Source organism: Bufo bufo, chromosome 2 (genome assembly GCF_905171765.1).
Source record: "Bufo bufo chromosome 2, aBufBuf1.1, whole genome shotgun sequence".
NCBI classification, from domain to species: Eukaryota; Metazoa; Chordata; class Amphibia; order Anura; family Bufonidae; genus Bufo; species Bufo bufo.
Window position 1 is genome coordinate 295,495,256 of NC_053390.1, and position 22,406 is coordinate 295,517,661.

The 22,406-nt window shown below is 43.5% G+C and overlaps 1 protein-coding gene across 1 annotated transcript; it reads right to left on the reverse strand.

The window, feature by feature from the left end:
• Positions 1-823: 823 nt before the first annotated feature.
• LOC120990815 (olfactory receptor 6B1-like) lies at positions 824-1,756 on the reverse strand. The gene has a single exon (XM_040419717.1). The coding sequence runs from the start codon at positions 1,754-1,756 to the stop codon at positions 824-826; it is 933 nt and encodes a 310-aa protein (XP_040275651.1).
• Between the last annotated feature and the right edge of the window lie 20,650 nt (positions 1,757-22,406).

The window sequence follows — 22,406 nt, forward strand, 5'->3', positions numbered from 1 at the left end:
ATAAATCTCCTTACTCTTCCTGTACTATCTGTGTGCTGACTCTCCAGTGTAGTTCTAGGAGATGTAACTTCACACTGGTCTCCTTGCCATTTGCATGAGAGAGATGACAGAGCAGCAAGGGCAGACAGGTTCAAGCTACACGGGTAAACATTGAGACCCTGCAATGTGAGGGGACAGAAATTCTGTGTCATTGATCTGTTACTTGCTGCACTTACACAGCATTTAGAGCATTGCAGTGTGTCGAGACTGCCCCTCGGTCTCTGTAAAGTCAGGCATGATGGAAAATGTAGGATTGATTAGGAAAACCATAACTGAATTAAACAAATTATACACAAGAACCTATATCTCATTCTTTAATAATGGCCTATCCTGCACAATATTGACAAAAGAAAATACTAGAGTGCTTATTTAATAGGACTCACTTGAAATTACATATTTTTCAAACACAGTGCATGAATAGCTTGCAGCTATCCTCTTCTACATTATGCATCCATTATAATTTTTCCTCATGGTCGTTTAATTGGGTACTGCAAAACCCTAACTACTTATTTGTCTATTTGACGCATTGATATTTTTTCCTTGTCGCTCTTTGTAAAAAGAAAATTAAGATGTTTATTAAAAAAAAAAAAAAGCAGGGGCATCATGAGGACATTATAGCATAAAATTTATAACGTTCTTTGTTCAAGTATCAGTCAGGGTACTGACATACAATAAATAATATTCATCAATGTTTTTATTAAGCTTTGGAAAAATTAGACTCCTAGACATTACTGGGTTTCTGCAGACATTTTTTATTTTGTCCATTCAGTTTTATTTTGTCCATTCAGTTTCTAAAGAGAAGCTTGTAGATGGCCTCCTTCACTTCCTTGTTTCTTAGGCAATAGATGATCGGATTGAGGAAAGGCGTCACCACTGTGTAAACAACAGATACCAGTTTGTTGAAATTTACAGACTGAGCCTTGTTTGGCCTAGCATACATAAAAAGGGTGGTTGAATAGAGGATGACAACAACAACCAAATGAGAAGCACAAGTGGAGAAAGCTTTTTTACGGCCACTGGAATTTGGGATTCGAATTATTGTTGCCAAAATGCACATATATGAAAGGCAAGTAAGTAAGAGTGGTACTAAAAGGATTATTAGGGCAAGAATAAAGTCTACAACTTCAGTTTGCTTCATGTCTGTGCAGGCCAAATTGAGTAGTGGAGACACATCACAATAAAAGTGGTTGACCAAGTTTGACTGACAAAAAGTAAGCTGAGAAATGTAATAAATCTTAATCAGAGATATCACAAAGCCAGTAAACCAGGTGCAGAACGCCAGAACAAAGCAAAAATTCCAGTTCATTATAGTGATGTAATGTAAAGGGTAGCAGATAGCTACAAATCGATCAAATGCCATAACTGTTAAGAGGACACATTCAGCACAGCCCAAGAAGAGGAAAAAGTAAAGTTGTGTCATGCAGGCTGTGAATGTAATCTGCCTATTTTCTGTCAAAAATATAGATAGTAGCTTGGGAACTGTGACTGTTACATACCATGCTTCCAAGAAGGACAGGTTTCCAAGAAAGAAGTACATGGGTTTGTGTAGATTTCGACTGTTCCAGATGATGATAATTATTAGAAGATTTTCAACTGTGGTCAAGATGTACATGAAGAGAAAAATGAAGAAGAAGAGAATCTGAATAGAATGAGAAGAGGGGAATCCGATAATAATAAATGTAGTGATGATATTTGATAGATTACCATTCCCTTCCATAGCTCAAAGTGTACCCTGGAAGAATCCACAACTATATTGGAATTCTTACTACAAAATTTGTTATATTAATAGCACAAATTTTAAATTCTTAGCGCAATAGCCAGTTTATAACAAGTACAAAAAAGGACAACAAGTATCTCTTCTTATGTCCCTTCTACAGCACAACATTTAGGGTGAGGTAACATATCCCAGTGGAGCTGAATGTAAATCTGTCATAATGGTTTTAAATTCATTCATTAGATATTAACCTTTTAAACTACAGTATATTGAAATATTGACTAGATGGAATAATGAAGAATATACAGTATTGCTTTATCAGTCTATTGGTTAGTTTTACAGTTTTGTTACTAGTACATATTAAGCACTTAAAAAATGTATCAGCATCCATAAAAAGTCCTTATACATTTACATTCTTAATAAACTTTCCCGGCTTAGATATTTACATGGAGTCACTTGAAGGTACTGTAGTGAAAGCTTATCAGCTAAACAAATCACGTTCAATTTGTAGAACTATATTATTTCATTATTTTATCCACTTCTCCACACATGCATAATCCAGAATACATTCTGAAGATGTGCAACAATGGCCATTTTAAAGAAAATGTATCCTCAGAATGAAAATTATTCTAATCAGGTTTGAATTATGAACATATTTTTTATTTTATTTCTGGTGCTTTTTTTTAATTGGAAAATCATATACTAAATCAATAAAACTGGAATTTTTCTACTTCCCTCTAGAGAGGATACAAGAGGTTTACAATTACTGTTTTTTGCAGGTCACTTATCAGGTTGTATAGGATGGGGCATACATGTCAAATCATCAACACCATACACAATATAGCAATAACAAAAAGTTTATTTTTGCTATGTATGGGGCAGTGATACTGACCATTTTTGTAATATACTTTAATTACTTAAATTGTACATTTCTATTAGAAAATACTGTAGGCTTTAAAGTGGCCAATTTTGAACCTTAGCAACGCTCCTCTGTATTCTGTTTACATAACACAGTCAGTCTTGAGCAGGTCTCCACAGTTATGAAAACACAGACAGAGGAGTGTTGCTAAGGCTCAAAAATTATAGTGCATGTGTGCTGGCCTTTTAAGAGCTAGAGGAAGTACACGCCCTTTGGGCATTGAATGGCAGAGCAAGCCTCAGCTTGTATGGAGTACCAGAGGTAGCCAGAGGTAACAGCAAGGGAGAGTAGGTGAGTGATCCGGTTGTCATACGAGTTAAGAAGGAGGGAACAGTGGGCACAGGTCAAAAGTATTATATTTTTATAGCAGCTCCGGAAACAGCTTTTTCCTTGTGCTAAAATACTCCTTTAAATTTGCCTCAAAAATCATCTTATTGTAGGCAATTTAAGGTCCAAATAATGAAAAAATGGTCTAAACTATAGATATGAGCAAGATAGTTTGGTAAGTATTAATGCACAATTATTTCCCAGGTTAAAAAGAGGAAAATGGTCAATTGAAACTTTAGCATCTGAGAGGCCTTTCCCAATGAGCCCTGCACTCTTAGAGACCAAATGTCTCTCCCGCATGGCAATAAAGGGAGCTGTTCAGTTGCTATGGCAGCCTCAGGCCTTTAGAGGGAACTGAGGCCTGTCACAACTATTTAACATAGCAATTCTCCCATAGGCTGCAATATAAAATTATTGCAGTGTATGGGAGAATCTGATGATCTCATGCTAAAGTCCCCAGGGGGACTTAAAATAACTATCAACAAAATAAAATAAAAAGTTTTACTTATTTTTTTTAATAAAAATTCTTATCACCTGTCCCCATATTAAAAATAAACAATAAAAAATGAACATCATAGGTATCAATGTGTCCCAAAACACCCATACTATTAAAGTAGCGCTAACACAGCTCCATAAAAGTTATGGGGATCAGAATTTGTCTATGCAAAAAAATAAAATAAAATCCAAAGTCTGTATTTCTTTAAAGCATTAAAACTAGGGATGAGCATACAACTTTGTTTCAATACTGTACGGAGCTAGCGCTCCATACAGTATTAGAATGTATTGGTTCCAATGAGCCAAAGTTATTACTTTGCGAACCTGAGTTCAGGAAATGTTTTTTTACAGTATAAATCTATTTCTGAAGTTCGCAAAGTAATAACTTTGGGTCATCGGAGCCAATACATTCTAATACTGTAAAGAGCGCTCACTCCGTACAATATTGAAGTGAAGTTTTATGCGAATCAACTTCGGATGTTTCATCCGAAGTCGATTCGCTCATCCCTAATTAAAACACAAGAAAAATTGTGACATCACTGTAATCATACTGACCCAGAGAATGAAGGTAACAGGTCATTTTTATCACATAGGGAATGCAATAAAAACTAAACTCATAAAACTATGGTGGAATTATGTTTTTAATTTTTTTATTCCACCCCATTTTGATTTTTTTTTCCATCTTCAAACTACATCATATGCAATATTAAATCATGCCATTAGAAATTACAACTTGTCCTGCAAAAAACAAGTGCTTATACATCTACAGTATGCGAACATTAAAATGAAAAACTTACGGCTCTGGGAAGACAAGAAAAAAACTAAATTGCAAAAACAGAAAATCACTGCCAAGAAGAGGTTAAGGAGCAAAGAGGGACAGAGGGATTTCGGTCAAAATGAGAGTCCTTCCAAACAGGGGCGTAGCGTGGGGGGGGGGCCAGGGGGGCCGTTGCCCCGGGCTCCAAACTGCAGGGAGGCGCTCCGGCACCGGCTGAAAAGTTTTTATATTGTGCGTTTTTTTCAGGACGCGCAACGGCCGGCCAGAGTCTGAGGCAGAGAGCTGTTTAGTGCGTGCGCCCGCTTGGCCCTGATGATTCATTTGTGCGGTCGTCGCGGCGGGCGCACTACTGTGTTGGTTAGTTAACTGTTAACAACTAGACAGTCTGACTAATTAACATACGATACATCATACATGGTTGGCGCCGCCTCCTGCTCCTAGTGGCAATCATTAGGCTGGCCGCTGGCCTGGCTCCCTCCGGCTCCGCCCACTTTCCAGGCGGGAAACACAGTGCGGAGCGCGGGAGCCAGAGCCAGCAGAAGATTGCCAGGAGCAGGAGGCGGCAGAAGACAGACTGAGTCCACTAGTCAGTGTGCACTGTGTCCCTTCAGACTCCAGTCCTGTTGAGTCAGAGACTGACCAGGCCCTGAGTCTGAGTGAGCCCTGAGCCAGTGAGCCGCCCTAAAAGAGTCCAGAGTGACAGAGTCCAGTCCAGACTGTCCTGAGACTACTACAGAGCAGAGGTAGAAAGGGAGTTAGTGGCACTAGTAGTGTAGTGATTAAGTTGGGTGGCCATGTCAGATGTCACAATGATGACCTCCCTCCCTGTCCCTGAGTCTGTGTGTGGGGGGATGGTGGCTCAGCTGGTGGGTTTACAGTGTGCACCACTGTCTGAGCCAGGCTGAGCAGCATGCAATAATAATGGTAATAAATCAATGAGGGAAGTGCCAGATCTCTGCCAGGCCAAATAGGTGGCGTGGCAGTCTGGCATTCATGGTTCTGATGTGGCAGCTTATAGGTATACATTGGGGCCATAATATATAATAATTATATAAGGGGGCCATCATTAATTATACATAGGGGCCATTATATATTATAATTATACAGAGAGGCTATTAATAATGGGCCCTCTGTAAAATTCTAATATATAATGGCCCCCCTGTATAATTATTACCGTAAATATTATGGCTCCACTGTAAAACTATAATTTATAGTTATACTGTGGGGCCATAATATATAATAATTATACAAGGGGCCGTTATATATTATACAGAGGGGCCATTATATATAATAATTATACAGAGGGGCCATTATATATAATAATTATACAGGGGGGCCATTATACAGTATATTAGAATTATACAGAGGGCCCATTATCAATAGCCTCTCTGTATAATTATAATATATAATGGCCCCTTGTATAACTATTATATATAATGGCCCCTCTGTATAATATATAATGGCACCTTTGTATAATTATCATTTATTATGGCCCCTCTGTATAACTATAATATATAATGGCCCCCTGTAGAATATATTATGGCCCCCTTGTATAATTATTATATATTATGATCCCTCTGTATAACTATAATATATAATGCCCCCCTTGTATATTATATATAGTGACCCCTCTGTAATATTAGGAGATATAATGGCCCCCTCTGTATTATTATTATTATTATTATTATATATAAAATGGCCCCTCTGTATAATTATTATATATAATGACCCCTCTGTAATATTAGTATATATAATGGACCCTCTGTATAATTACTATATATAATGACCCCCCCTGTATTATTATAATATATAATGGCCCCCTCCGTATTATTAGGATATATAATGGCCCATTATATATCCTAATATTACAGAGGGGTCATTATATATTATACAGAGGGGGCCATTATATATAATAATAACTAATAATAATAAAACTCTGCAGAGATGAGACACGGCTGAAAGAAGGTGTCATGGCGGTCTTATCTCCGAATGAAGACGCTGAGGAAAGTCTACATCACTGGAGACGTCACTGGATGGATGAGGTATGTGGTGCTGTATTATACTGTATATTTTGTAGTGATGTATGTAATGTCCAAACACATATTTGTTTCACGGTAGGGTTGGGGGGTGGATTGAGAATTTGGCCCACCCTGCAGCATCCTGGCCCCAGACTTCAGGTCACACTGTGTGTGTGTTCTGAATTCTGGGGCCTTATACCCATCTACTAAATCATCTGTACTTAGAGAGTTACCACCATGTTATCTGTGGTGTTACATAGGACTACTACATTATCTGTAAAAGGGGCATGTCCACAGGTTGGGAGGGGGGGGGGGCGCAATAAATGGCTTGCCCCGGGTGCTGGCAACCCACGCTATGCCACTGCTTCCAAAAGAGAGACACTTGAAAAGCATTCAGAGAGTAAAGAATGCCTAAAAACCAAAGACAAAATTAATTACATACAGTATATACCAAGTAAGACTCTCAGGTAATTAAAAGATGCATCCCACGACATGTATATAAAAAAATATATGTGCATGGGTATTTCTAATATCTCCCGATAAGTACAGTAAAACCCCTTATCATATGCATGTAAAAAAGTAATCATTACAAAGCAAGCATAAATACATATTCCAGGGTTGAGTGAAAATGACAATATATACAATATATATAAAGTGTTGGGCGTGAATATTCAAATTGCAAATTTTAATCCCGAATATCGCCACTTCGAGAATTCGCTAAGATTCAGAATATAGTGCCATATATTTGTATTCACTAATATTCTAAATTTATTTTTCATCAGTAACCTCCCTTCTTGCTTGTGGGCCAATGAGAAGGCTGCAATGTCTTTGTCTGAGCTTAGCAACATCCCTAGCAACCAATAGGAAAGTTGCCTACCCCTTACTATATAAGAACCTCCCCAGCAGCCATTTAAAAAAAAAAAAATTTGCAGTTCTGAGAGAGACAGCAGTGTCATTGCTGTGCTCTGTGCTTTGCTGTGTCATTACATTAGATAGTTAGCTAGCTTATATATAAGATACAGATAGTTAGTGGGAGATAGTCAGTGTAGGTTAGATCGTGATATAGTGTAGCTGATAGGTTCCAGTGCAGGGTGTTAGGTAGTGTGAAAGGTCCTGCTGTCCATACATACAGTCGTGGCCAAAAGTTTTGAGAATGACACAAATATTAGTTTTCACAAAGTTTGCTGCTAAACTGCTTTTAGATCTTTGTTTCAGTTGTTTCTGTGATGTAGTGAAATATAATTACATGCACTTCATACGTTTAAAAGGCTTTTTTTGACAATTACATGACATTTATGCAAAGAGTCAGTATTTGCAGTGTTGGCCCTTCTTTTTCAGGACCTCTGCAATTCGACTGGGCATGCTCTCAATCAACTTCTGGGCCAATTCCTGACTGATAGCAACCCATTCTTTCATAATCACTTCTGGGAGTTTGTCAGAATTAGTGGGTTTTTGTTTGTCCACCCGCCTCTTGAGGATTGACCGCAAGTTCTCAATGGGATTAAGATCTGGGGAGTTTCCAGGCCATGGACCCAAAATGGCAATGTTTTGGTCCCCGAGCCACTTAGTTATCACTTTTGCCTTATGGCACGGTGCTACATCGTGCTGGAAAATGCATTGTTCTTCACCAAACTGTTGTTGGATTGTTGGAAGAAGTTGCTGTTGGAGGGTGTTTTGGTACCATTCTTTATTCATGGCTGTGTTTTTGGGCAAAATTGTGAGTGAGCCCACTCCCTTGGATGAGAAGCAACCCCACACATGAATGGTCTCAGGATGCTTTACTGTTGGCATGACACAGGACTGATGGTAGCGCTCACCTTTTCTTCTCCGGACAAGCCTTTTTCCAGATGCCCCAAACAATCGGAAAGAGGCTTCATCGGAGAATATGACTTTGCCCCAGTCCTCAGCAGTCCATTCACCATACTTTCTGCAGAAGATCAATCTGTCCCTGATGTTTTTTTTGGAGAGAAGTGGCTTCTTTGCTGCCCTTCTTGGCACCAGGCCATCTTCCAAAAGTCTTCGCCTCACTGTGCGTGCAGATGCGCTCACACCTGCCTGCTGCCATTCCTGAGCAAGCTCTGCACTGGTGGCACTCCGATCCCGCAGCTGAATCCTCTTTAGGAGACGATCCTGGCACTTGCTAGACTTTCTTGGACGCCCTGAAGCCTTCTTAACAAGAATTGAACCTCTTTCCTTGAAGTTCTTGATGATCCTATAAATTGTTGATTGAGGTGCAATCTTAGTAGCCACAATATCCTTGCCTGTGAAGCCATTTTTATGCAACGCAATGATGGCTGCACGCGTTTCTTTGCAGGTCACCATGGTTAACAATGGAAGAACAATGATTTCAAGCATCACCCTCCTTTTAACATGTCAAGTCTGCCATTTTAACCCAAACAGCCTGACATAATGATCTCCAGCCTTGTGCTTGTCAACATTCTCACCTGAGTTAGGGTCCATTCACACGTCCGTTTTTTCTTTCCTGATCTGTTCCGTTTTATGCGGAACAGATCTGGACCAGTTCTGTACCCATTCATTTTCAATGGGTCCTGGAAAAAATCGGACAGCACAGTTTCCGTTGTTCCGTTCCGCATGTCCGAAAAAATATAAAACTTGTCCTATTCTTTTTCGCAAAAATCGGATCCTGGAACAATACAAAGTCAATGGATCCGCAAAAAAACGGAAGACATTTGTATGTCATTACGTATGTCATCCGTTTTATGCGGATTCCGTTCCTGGAAATTAAAGGGCACCTGAGGTAACACATAACTAGACTTTTATTCACTTTTTTTTTTCAATTTTTTTTCAAAGAAATCCAAACAACTTTATTTGCTTATTGAAATTTATACATGTTTCCGTTTTTTGCGGATGACATACGGAAACATTTTCAGGAACAACGGATCCACAAAAAACGGACCGAAAATCGGGATATAGAAAAATACTGACGTGTGAATGTAGCCTTAACAAGACGATTACTGAAATGATCTCAGCAGGTCATTTAATGACTGCAAAGAAATGCAGTGGAAAGTTTTTTTTCGGGATTAAGTTAATTTTTATGGCAAAGAAGGACTATGCAATTCATCTGATCACTCTTCATAACATTCTGGAGTATATGCAAATTGCTATTATAAAAACTTAAGCAGCAACTTTTCCAATTTCCAATATTTATGTAATTCTCAAAACTTTTGGCCACGACTGTACATGCTACAGATATAGTGCTGTGATGTCACAAGTTCACAACAATACTTAGTGCACCAATCAGTAATATGTAGTCAGATCTGCTAAAATGTGAAGTTGCAAGTATTGCGCAAAAATATGCGCATCATTAATTGCCGATTTGCGCAATCGCAAATATATTGGAGCACTCTATCTGCATATAAAGCTATTGTAATGTTCTTCCGTGCCAACCATTTTCTCCAGACTCAGGAAACTTCTAGCAGCTTGAAAAATGTAGCAACAGTGACCCACGCCTGTATTGCGCGCGCAATACACGCATATTATATTGCCGATTTTCACAATCAAGAAAATAATCGCGAATTCTCAAATTCGCGAAGATAGGATGAATATTCGCCCAAGTATTCGCAAAATATTGTGAATTCGAATATTGCCCCTGCCGCTCATCACTATATATATAGAGAGAGAGAGAAATAATAGATTAATGATAAAATATCAGTGAAAATATACATATGCAATAGCTAAATAGTACATAAATACATATATAAAAGGCATGAATATTGTAAATAGCATATATAATGAATTTCATGGTGCAGAAAATGATATGTAGTGAATTTTACATTGCAGTCCCAAGCAATAAAGAGCATCCTAACACTCCATAGATAAATATTGTAGTTTGACATTCAATATTCAGCTCTTGACAGTATGGTGACAAATATAATCGTACTTAATGCCTCCTGCACACGACCGTTTTTTTTTAAGGTCTGCAAAAACGAGGTCCTTGATCCATGACCGTTTTTTCATCCGTAGGTCTTGCTTGATTTTTGGAGGATTCACGGACATGAAAAAAAAGTCGTTTTGGTGTCCGCCTGGCCGTGCGGAGCCAAACGGATCCGTCCTGAATTACAATGCAAGTCAATGGGGACGGATCCGTTTGACGTTGACACAATATGGTGCAATTGCAAACGGATCCGTCCCCATTGACTTTCAATGTAAAGTCAGAAGTCCCTATTATACCATCGGATCAGAGTTTTCTCCAATCCGATGGTATATTTTAACTTGAAGCATCCCCATCACCATGGGAACGCCTCTATGTTAGAATATACCATCGGATATGCGTTAGATGTGAAACTCAGATCCGACAGTATATTCTAACACTGAGGCGTTCCCATGGTGATGGGGACGCTTCAAGTTAGAATATACTAAGAACTGTGTACATGACTGCCCCCTGCTGCCTGGCAGCACCCGATCTCTTACAGGGGGCTGTGATCCACACAATTAACCCCTCAGGTGCTGCACCTGAGGGGGGTTAATTGTGCATATCATAGTCCCCTGTAAGAGATCAGGGGCTGCCAGGCAGCAGGGGGCAGACCCCCCTCGGCCCCCCTCCCTCCCTGGGGGCAGACCCCCCTCGGCCCCCCTCCCTCCCTCTATTGTATTATTTTCATTGGTGGCCAGTGTGCGGCCCCCCCCCGGCCCCCCCTCCCTCCCTCTATTGTATTATTTTCATTGGTGGCACAGTGTGCGGCCCCCCCGGCCCCCCCTCCTTCCCTCTATTGTATTATTTTCATTGGTGGCACAGTGTGCAGCCTCCCCCCCCCCCCCCCCCGATCATTGGTGGCAGCGGAGAGTTCGGATTGGAGTCCCAGTTTAATCGCTGGGGCTCCGATTGGTAACCATGGCAACCAGGACGCTACTGCAGTCCTGGTTGCCATGGTTACTTAGCAATATTAGACGCATCATACTTACCTGCTGCGCTGTCTGTGACCGGCCAGGAGCTCCTCCTACTGGTAAGTGACAGGTCTGTGCGGCGCATTGCTTAATGATCTGTCACTTACCAGTAGGAGGAGCTCCCGGCCGGTCACAGACAGCGCAGCAGGTAACTATGATGCTTCTAATATTGCTAAGTAACCATGGCAACCAGGACTGCAGTAGCGTCCTGGTTGCCATGGTTACCGATCGGAGCCCCAGCGATTAAACTGGGACTCCAGTCCGAACTCTCTGCTGCCACCAATGATCGGGGGGGGAAGAGGGAGGCCGCACACTGTGCCACCAATGAAAATAATACAATAGAGGGAGGGGGGGCCGGGGGGGCCGCACACTGTGCCACCAATGAAAATAATACAATAGAGGGAGGGAGGGGGGAGAGGGGAGGCCGCACACTGTGCCACCAATGAAAATAATACAATAGAGGGAGGGGGGGCCGGGGGGGGGGGCGCACACTGTGCCACCAATGAAAATAATACAATAGAGGGAGGGAGGGGGGGAGAGGGGATGCCGCACACTGTGCCACCAATGAAAATAATACAATAGAGGGAGGGAGGGAGGGCCGGGGGGGCGCACACTGTGCCACCAATGAAAATAATACAATAGAGGGAGGGAGGGGGGGCTGCACTGGCCACCAATGAAATTAAAACTGGGGAGGGAGGGGGGTCTGCCCCCTGCTGCCTGGCAGCCCCTGATCTCTTATAGGGGGCTATGATATGCACAATTAATCCCTCAGGTGCAGCACCTGAGGGGTTAATTGTGCGGATCACAGCCCCCTGTAAGAGATCGGGTGCTGCCAGGCAGCAGGGGACAGTCATGTACACAGTTCATAGTATATTCTAACTAGAAGCGTCCCCATCACTATGGGAACGCCTCTGTGTTAGAATATACTGTCGGATATGAGTTTTCACGGATCCGTCTGTATGAAAGTAACCTGCGGCCACAGATCACGGACGTGGATGCCAATCTTGTGTGCATCCGTGTTCTTTCACGGACCCATTGACTTGAAAAAAAAATGAAAATGGCACAACGGCCACGGATGCACACAACGGTCGTGTGCATGAGGCCTTACAGTTAGGATATCTGCCTTCCCGCCTTAATTTTAGTGGCTATTTTGGCTGGTTTTATTCTGTAACCCATGTTCTCTCCTTCACATCCTAGTGTTTTATGGCAACATCTTCTGGATATCCTATCAGTTTTTGTATTTATGATCTATTTATTTTTTATCTCACAATATTAAACAAGTTAAAAATCTTTGCAGGGGTTTTTAACTTGTTTAATATTGTGATCCTTGCAGGGGGGGGGCAGGCTAGGCGAATGGATGCATGGTGAGCGTCTGACGTAGGACGCTAAGCTCCGCCCCTCCACGTCTAGAGCCGGCCGCATGGAGGATCTTATGAGGGCCGAGTGTGTTCCCTCGGCGTAGAGCTGCCGTGAGGGCCATCGTGTGCAGACTACTGTTATCACCTGTTGTTTGACAAAGGCACATGCTTGTGCCGAAACGCCCGTCACATGGGTGACGAATAAAGAAATCACTTGCAAAGCATCTGTGGAGTGCCGGTCCATTCATTATAGAGTGGAGAGGGTGTCAGCAGTAAGTTTTGTTTCCCCATCAATGGCCGGGGGGAAAAAAAGGGGGGAGGAGACTAGCTGAGGCCTGGGAAGGGATAGGATGACAGTGGTAGTGGTGGTGGAGATGATGGTGGCTGTGAGTCACTGGGAGGTTAGGACTGCAGCAGTTATAGGCTGTCAGTTTCCAAAAACCACTGTTGCCTTAGGCGGAGTGATCTGAAGTGAATGGGAAGTAGCAGGGGAAGTAGGTCCGCGCTGGAAGAGCGAGATGTGGTGCTCGTGTGGTTTCTGTGCTGCAGAGAAGTCCCAGTAGTGTCCAGTAAGCAATACCACAGATAGATGCGGGCTGGTGTAAATTAGTTCACATTTTTGTGCCGGGTTAGTGCATAGTGTACTCACCTGTATTGGTGCCCCACTCTTATGGACGTGCGGCGCTGCGCCCGCAGTCCGCAGCACACACACGCTCCCCTGTTCCCGACTTCCAGACAATTCCAGCCAGTGCAGCTGCAGCGCGCACTGATAAGGACATTGTCACGTAAGTGCGCAGTGTGTGAAACGTGCTGCCGGGCCCTGCCTCCTTAAAGTGACCATGCCTGAGCGGACCATAACAACCAAAAAGGAGAACTTCTGGCCGGCTGTCCTGGCCTTGCGCCGACGGAGTACCAGGAGTCTAAAAAGCGCACTATCTGACAATGCTTGATTTTTCCAAACTTAACTGTTTCCAATTAAAAAACTCCTGGAAAACAGCATCCGAATCCTCACAATCATAACATGCTCCATACACAACTTCACATGAATTCAGTTGCACCTGAAGCTTTCCGAGCCTCGATTCAAAAGACGACTGGCCAACCTCAATCAAAAAGGCATTGATGGAAGAATTTACCGTAGTTGATCTTTAACTTTGTTTCTTCTGTCAATAAGCATGTCTAATTCAACTACATCTGAACATTCTCAAATGAGTTCCTGGGCAAAGCTATATTCTTTCCAATTCTCCTCTAAAATATTTAAAGAAGATGGAGCAGACAAATGTCCCTGACCAACAACCTTAACAGCTTCCAGAAGATCATCAACCACCGTCATGTTGTTATTTTCACGCCTAAGACTTTTAAGTATATCAATCTTGCCTGCTAACGCTTTTAACTTGCTTCCTGCTGCAGACACCAAACGCACTTCCAGTTCATGAATATGGTGAAATGATTTATTTGAAACAGCCTTTTTTGGGAGAATTGATGTGTGATTGTAGACCTCCTTTTGCTGTATGTACCAAATGACTTGGTGGTGAAATTTTTTATCTGAAACAGCCTTTTTGGGTAAAATTGGTCGGTAGATGTAACTATGGTCAAGGACAATATATGTCCTCTACGGACCACTGGGTAAATTTGGTTCCTGCCCAGCCACACCATCAACATGGCGAGGTGACTCAGCCTTCACATTCTCACGCCGTTGGTCCTGCGACAATGTCCGCCTCTGCCTCCTCATCCTCCACTGTGTCCTCAGCCTCCACTGCAGGGACAATTCATATAGCTCCTCAGCAGCAGCATGAAAAAGTCTGATGAATACAATGCAACAGCTCACAGTGAAGTGAAACATGAAATTGAAACCATAAGGAACAAGATATTCTTTGAGATACAGTGTAACAAGAAGAATATGCATTATTAAGCAATTTGGCCCAGAAGTGGTTTCCTGATCTACCTCTAATCTACTCTGATGTAGGAATAACCAGGTACATGAATTCAGAAGGTCTTCTATCAGGTAGTATGGAGCAGGTGCTGTTTGATGCCAAACCACTGAAGGAACTTAGCAGCAAACGCCCACTGGTATGCACACAAATCCAGAACCCAAAGTTTTACTCAAGGGCTATTCTGTAGGTGTGGATACAGAAGAACAAGTGATTGTAAGGGCGTCAAAATATCACAGAGCTTGGTTTCAACAGAAAGAGGAATCTGGGATTGTGCTACTTCTTTACTTGTTTTTTTGCAAGTTTGATCTGGGGGTATACCTGATGGTTCCCTTTTATCCTGGAGAAAGCTTGGGCTGTATTCAAGGCAACAATAAATTGAGTTCAGACAAGATTGTAAGAGTGATGAGAGGGGTCGCACATGGCTTGCATACACTGCATGCCTCCAACATAATTCTTGGATCTCTACATGAAAATAATGTATTTGCTGTAAATCGAGAGAGGGGCATAGTTGGAGTGGAGACATTGACTTCCCAAGAGATGCAGAGCAGCGGAGTTCAGCCACCTCTATTTGCCACTAATACATGGCAAAAAGGGCTTTACCACATATAACTGCACCACTGAACGGCAAATATCTTTTTCCTTTGCCACTAATACACGGCAAAAAGGGCTTTACCACATAAGACTGCAACGGTGAACGGCAAATAGTGGACAAAGTGACAAAGTGTGGCGGTGACGGAAGCATCAAGAGGCCACAGAGTGGAACTATGACATAGTGGTGAGATGGAAGCAGCATGAGAAGACCACAGAGTGGGCAATGACAGAGTCTGGAGGTGGCGGCAGCATCAGGAGGCCACAGAGCGGCACAATGACAGAGTGCGGAGATGGCGGCAGCATCAGGAGGCCACAGGGTGGCAAGGTGACATAGTGTGTAGGTGACAGCAGCATGTGGAGACTACAGAGTGACCCGGTGACAGAGTGGGGTGGTGGGTGGCACTACCAGTACCCGCCGACAAAGGTGGGAGAAAGAAGGAGCACTTGGCATCAGATGTGTGGCATCAGGCGGGTGGCAGCATCAGAACAGTAGCTGAGGCATGTAGCCAGAAGAAACCGATCTCTTTTGTCAAAGTGTTGGTGTGGCACCATGGATGATCTAGTCTGATGCATCAGGCATTGGTGGGTGGAAATCCTGACTGATCCACGCCTGATTCATCTTGAAAAAGGTCAGTCTCTCCACATTTTGGGTGGACACGCGAGTTCTTCTTGGGTAACTATGGCCCCCGCCGCACTAAACACCCGCTCTGATGCCACACTACTGGCCGGGTAGAACAGCTTCTCCAGGGCAAACTCGGCCAGTTGCGGCCACAAATCGAGTTTGACTGCCCAGTAGTCCAGCAGATCTTCAATGACGGCTGTCAGGGTGCACTCCAAGTATGCCACCACCTGCTGGTTCAGGTTTTTCTCTATGTCTACCTGCTGGTGAGTAGTTTCTTTACTGAGCAACTCTAGCAACTCTGGGTTGCTGGTCAGGACAAGACCGGTAGCTGACACTCGGAGCTCAGGCCTCTCGAAGTGACCCCTGCTGCCACGCCCCCTTACTCTACTGCGACTTGTGCCTGCGCCAGAAACATTTACGCCTCTGCCACTCCCCTGTGCAGGGCCTGATACTTCTCTGTCTGACATACTGTTAGCTGAAATAAGTAAATAAGAAGAAAATTAAAACACCCCTAACGCCGAATATATTTTTCTTTTTCCACAGAAATATGCCACTAAAGGTTTTTCAACATACAGTCAGGTCCATAATTATTGGGACATTGACACAATTCTAAAAATGTTGACTCTATACACCACCACAATGGATTTGAAATGAAACAAACAAGATGTGCTTTAACTGCAGACTTTAATTTGAGGGTATTTACATCCAAATCAGGTGATTGGTGTAGGAATTACAGCAGTTTGCATATGTGCCTCCCACTTGTTAAGGTCCCAAAAGTAATAGGACAATTGGCTTCTCAGCTCTTCCATGGCCAGGTGTGTGTTATTCCCTCATTATCCCAATTACAATGAGCAGATAAAAGGTCCAGAGTTAATTTCAAGTGTGCTATTTGCCATCATTAGGCTGAAAAAACAAAACAAACCCATTAGAGAGATAGCAAAAACATTAGGCGTGGCCAAAACAACTGTTTGGAACATTCTTAAAAAGAAGGAATGCACCAGTGAGCTCAGCAACACCAAAAGACCCGGAAGACCACGGAAAACAACTGTGATGAATGACCGAATAATTCTTTCCCTGGTGAAGAAAACACCCTTCACAACAGTTGGCCAGATCAAGAACACTCTCCAGGAGGTAGGTGTATGTGTGTCAAAGTCAACAATCAAGAGAAGACTTCACCAGAGTGAATACAGAGGGTTCACCACAAGATGTAAACCATTGGTGAGCCTCAAAAACAGGAAGGCCAGATTAGAGTTTGCCAAACAACATCTAAAAAAGCCTTCACAGTTCTGGAACAACATCCTATGGACAGATGAGACCAAGATCAACTTGTACCAGACTGATGGGAAGAGAAGAGTATGGAGAAGGAAAGGAACTGCTCATGATCCTAAGCATACCACCTCATCAGTGAAGCATGGTGGTGGTAGTGTCATGGCGTGGGCATGTATGGCTGCCAATGGAACTGGTTCTCTTGTACTTATTGATGATGTGACTGCTGACAAAAGCAGCAGGATGAATTCTGAAGTGTTTCGGGCAATTTTATCTGCTCATATTCAGCCAAATGCTTCAGAACTCATTGGACAGCGCTTCACAGTGCAGATGGACAATGACCCAAAGCATACTGTAAAAGCAACCAAAGAGTTTTTTAAGGGAAAGGAGTGAAATGTTATGCAATGGCCAAGTCAATCACCTGACCTGAACCCAATTGAGCATGCATTTCACTTGCTGAAGACAAAACTGAAGGGAAAATACCCCAAGAACAAGCAGGAACTGAAGACAGTTGCAGTAGAGGCCTGGCAGAGCATCACCAGGGATGAAACCCAGCGTCTGGTGATGTCTATGCGTTCCAGACTTCAGGCTGTAATTGACTGCAAAGGATTTGCAACCAAGTATTAAAAAGTGAAAGTATGATTTATGATTATTATTGTGTCCCATTACTTTTGGGACCTTCACAAGTGGGAGGCACATATGCAACTGTTGTAATTCCTACACCGTTCACCTGATTTGGATGTAAATAAAATAACCTCAAATTAAAGATGACAGTCTGCAGTTAAAGCACATCTTTTTGTTTCATTTCAAATCCATTGTGGTGGTGTATAGAGCCAAAAATGTTAGAATTGTGTCAATGTCCTAATATTTATGGACCTGACTTTATAAGTGCAGCAGCGATTGGTGAATGTATTTTTCAATTTCCACGTATATACGCCACTAAAGGCATTTCAACAGATAACTGCAGCAGCGAATGGCGAATGTATTTTTATTTTTCTACTGCTATACGTCTCTTAAGGTTTAAAAGTAATATAAGGAAGTATTACTTTACTGAGAGAGTAGTGGATGCATGGAATAGCCTTCCTGCAGAAGTGGTAGCTGCAAATACAGTGAAGGGGTTTAAGCATGCATGGGATAGGCATAAGGCCATCCTTCATATAAGATAAGGGCCGGGGGCTATCCATAGTATTCAGTATATTGGGCAGACTAGATGGGCCAAATGGTTCTTATCTGCCGACACATTCTTAAGGTTTTTCAACATATAAGTGCAGCAGAGAATGGCGAATGTATATTTCTTTTTCTACTGAAATATATCACTAAAGGTTTTTCAACATATAACTGTACCAGCAAATGGCGAATGTATATTCCTTTTTCTACAGATATACGTCACTAAAGGTTTTTAAACATATAAGTGCACCAGGGAATGGTGAATGTATTTTTCTTTTTCCACGTATATACGCCACTAAAGGATTTTCAACATATAAGTGCACAGCGAATGGCGAATGTATATTTCTTTTTCTACTGATATATGTCACGAAAGGTTTTTCAACATATAAGTGCACAGCGAATGGCGAATGTATATTTCTTTTTCTACTGATATATGTCACGAAAGGTTTTTCAACATATAAGTGCACCAGCGAATGGCGAATGTATATTTCATTTTCTACTGATATACGTCAATAAAGGTTTTTCAACATATAAGTGCAGCAGCGAATGGAGAATGTATATTTCTTTTTCTACTGATATACGTCAATAAAGGTTTTTCAACATTGTGGGGATTTGCTCCAGTAGACAGACTTGCGGACGCAGTATAGAGGCAATGACAGCGTCTTTAACTTAAACATTTCAGTGTTTTAATCACACATAAGGAAAGTGACAACAAAAAGTCAGTTTCAAGGAAAAACAGTCACCTTGAGTCTGGTGTTTGTTCACACCAGGCAGCAACACATAAGTCCTTGGGTGAAACAGAAGTCCACGTGCTTTCATCGAAACAAGATAGCAGGCCTTAAACCCGGCCCAAACTCTCAGGCCCCAACACAGAGACTGGCAAAGCTCCACTGTCAGATGGAGGATAATCCACACCCAGCTGAGACTGCTGGCTGGGTTTTATATCCCTAACCAAAACCCTGCACTTTTGCTGATCCCAGTAAGAGACGGCCCGGATCGGCTTTACAGCCACACTAAATAACCAATAGTGTCAGTCAGCACTAGCTGCCGCTGGCACTTAAAATTGCCGGCTCTTACCTCACCGAGGCCATGAACCTTGGTGACACATATCTTCCATCAATGACAGCCCCTTGCGCTTTCCTACATGCCTCCCCCTTTGTTCAACCCTGAGGGGGTGAACACCCGCCAGACAGTGTACCCAGGACAGGGCATATGCATTTCCCTGTAACCTGCCTGCCCTATGTTCCATGGAAAATTTTGTTCTGTAGAGACAAAAAACACCTGGAGACCCGAGCATTCCTCTCTTTGGCTCATCCACTTGAGAGGGGAGTGGTCGGTTACCAGACGGAACTTTCTCCCTAACAGATAATAGCAGAGCGACTCGAGTGCCCACTTGATGGCCAAGCAATCTCTCTCCACTATACTATACCTAGTCTCAGCTGGGGTAAGTTTGCGGCTCAGGAAAACAACGGGATGTTCCTCCCCATTGATGTCCTGAGAGAGTACAGCTCCAAAGCCTACTTCAGAGGCATCTGTCTGTACCACAAACTCCCTCTTGAAGTCGGGCGTAACAAACACCGGTGACCCACACAGGGCTGACTTCAAAGCGGAGAAAGCCTTTTCCGCCTGCTCATTCCACTGGACCATTATCACTGACTTGCGTCCCTTCAAAAGGCCTGTCAATGGTGCAGCGACTGTAGCAAAGTGGGGGACAAACCTCATATAGAATTCCACCATTCCCAGGAACGACTTTACTTGCCGAGTAGTGACCGGTCGTGGCCAATCCAGAATTGCCTCAATTTTGTTTACCTGAGGTTTAATAATTCAGTGCCCAATTACATACCACAGGTACTTGGTCTCTTTTAACCCTATCGCGCACTTTTTTCGGTTAGCGGTTAAGCCAGCCTTCCTAAAGGGAGTCTACTACAGCCTGTACTTTAGGTAGGTGACTTTCCCAGTCGGTGCTGTGGATAACGATATCGTCCAGGTACGCCGAAGCGTACCGACTATGTGGACGAAGTACATTGTCCATTAGCCTTTGAAACTTGGCGGGAGTGCCATGTAGACCAAAGGGTAATACCTTGTACTGATACAACCCCTCTGGCGTGATGAAAGCCGTTTTTCCTTGGCAGCCTCCATCAAGGGTACCTGCCAGTACCCTTTGGTGAGGTCCAACACAGAAAAATACCGGGCTTGGCCTAACTTCTCAATAAGCTCATCTACTCGGGGCATGGGACATGCGTCAAACTTGGACACCTCATTCTGTTTGCAGAAGTCGTTACAGAAGCACAATGTCCCATCCGGCTTGGGTATTAAGACTATCAGACTGGCCCATTCACTTTTTGACTCCTCAACGACACCTAGATGTAGCATTAGCTGCACTTCCTCCACGATGGCTTGTCGCCGAGCCTCAGGTACCCGGTATGGTTTTAACCGGACTTTTGCCTGAGGCTCAGTGATAATGTCATGTCAGATTATGGAAGTGCATCCGGTTAGGTCCGAGAACAAATCCGTGTTCCGACTAACGAACTCCCTGGCTTCCTGAGCCTGTTTAGAGGAGAGGTGTCAGCAATTTTCACTGTTGCAGCTGCTTCTCTTGCTTCAGACAGAGGGACCGAATCCACTTCCCCTAGAAACCCTGGATGTGGGCTGTCTTCCATACAGGTTTTCCTATCTTTCCAGGGTTTGAGCAGATTCACATGGTACACCTGCTCCGGCTTTCGCCTCACCGGCTAACGTAGCTTTTAATCTACCTCTCCAATTTTTTCATGTACTTTGTAGGGCCCCTGCCACCTAGCTAGGAACTTACGGTCTACGGTTGGAACCAACATCAATACCCAATCACCCGGGTTAAAGTTCCGGACCCGAGCCTGCCGATTATAGACCCTACTCTGGGCTCACTGCGCTGCCTCCATATGCTCCCTAACCAGAGGTAACACTGTTTCCATCCGTCCTTGCATCTAGGTGACATACTCAACAACACTTTTGTGCGGTGTGGGTTGTTGTTCCCACGCCTCTTTGGCCACCTCCAACAGACCCCGAGGGTGTCTGCCGTATAGCAGTTCGAAGGGCGAGAACCCAGTAGAGGCCTGGGGCACCTCTCGCACTGCGAACATGAGATAGGGCAAAAGAAGGTCCCAGTTCCTTCCATCCTTAGACACCACTCTTTTTAGCATATTTTTTTATGTTTGATTAAAGCTCTCAACCAGGCCGTCCATTTGCGGGTGATAAACGGACGTCCGCAACAGTTTTTTGTGGAGCAACTTACAGAGTTCTCTCATGACCTTGGACATAAAAGGGGTCCCTTGGTCAGTCAGAACCTCTTTAGGCAGACCCACTCAAGAAAACATCTCCAATAACTCCTTAGCTATGAGTTTGGCTGATGTATGACGCAGTGGCACCGCCTCCGGGTACCGAGTGGCGTAGTCAAGAACGACCAAAATGTATTGGTGCCCTCTAGCGGAATTCGGTACTGGGCCTATGAGATCCATAGTGATCCGCTCGAATAGAACCTCAATAATCGGGAGAGGGACCAGGGGACTACGGAAATGTGGCTGGGGCTGGTTATCTGGCAGGTTGGACAAGACTTGTTATACTCTTCCATCTCTCTGAACACACTGGGCCAGTAGAATCTCTGTAGATTCCGGTCCTGCGTTTTCTGCTGGCCCAGGTGTCCCCCAAGAACATGTTGGTGGGCTAACTCCAACATGAGCTTGCGATACACCTTGGGCACCACCAACTGTTCAATATGTTCACCCCATAGTTGATTTATCCAGTACAGCATCTCCTGTTGAACCACAAAACGGGGGAACATAGACTCGGCCCCCGGTTGTTGCGGCTCACCCTCAACTATCACCACATTTTCCCAGGCTCGAGATTGGTGCTGTGCTGTACCAAAATTATCCACAGAATCATTGAGGTCTGCCAGCTCAGGACCCGGCGGCAAGTCCTCCACATCTCCTACCATTACACTTAGCGGGGTTGTCTCCCCCTCTTCCACCGAAGTGGCGGTCACCCCTACCGCTGGCCCTTCTGGTCTTCCCCCTGAGTCAGGCCACTCTGCTAGGGTTACATCTGTCTCCCGGGTATCAGTAACTTTCGTATCCGGCCACAGTGCCGTGAAAACTCATGCGGTAACTTTGTGGCAACGGCCACCTCATGCGTCCACCTGCCGGCCACCGTTGACAGAGAGACCAGGGCGGTGGGATAGTCCTTTAAGTCCCCATGAATGAAGACAACGCTGACTTTTCAGCCAGTATACTCGGCGGGCAGCACC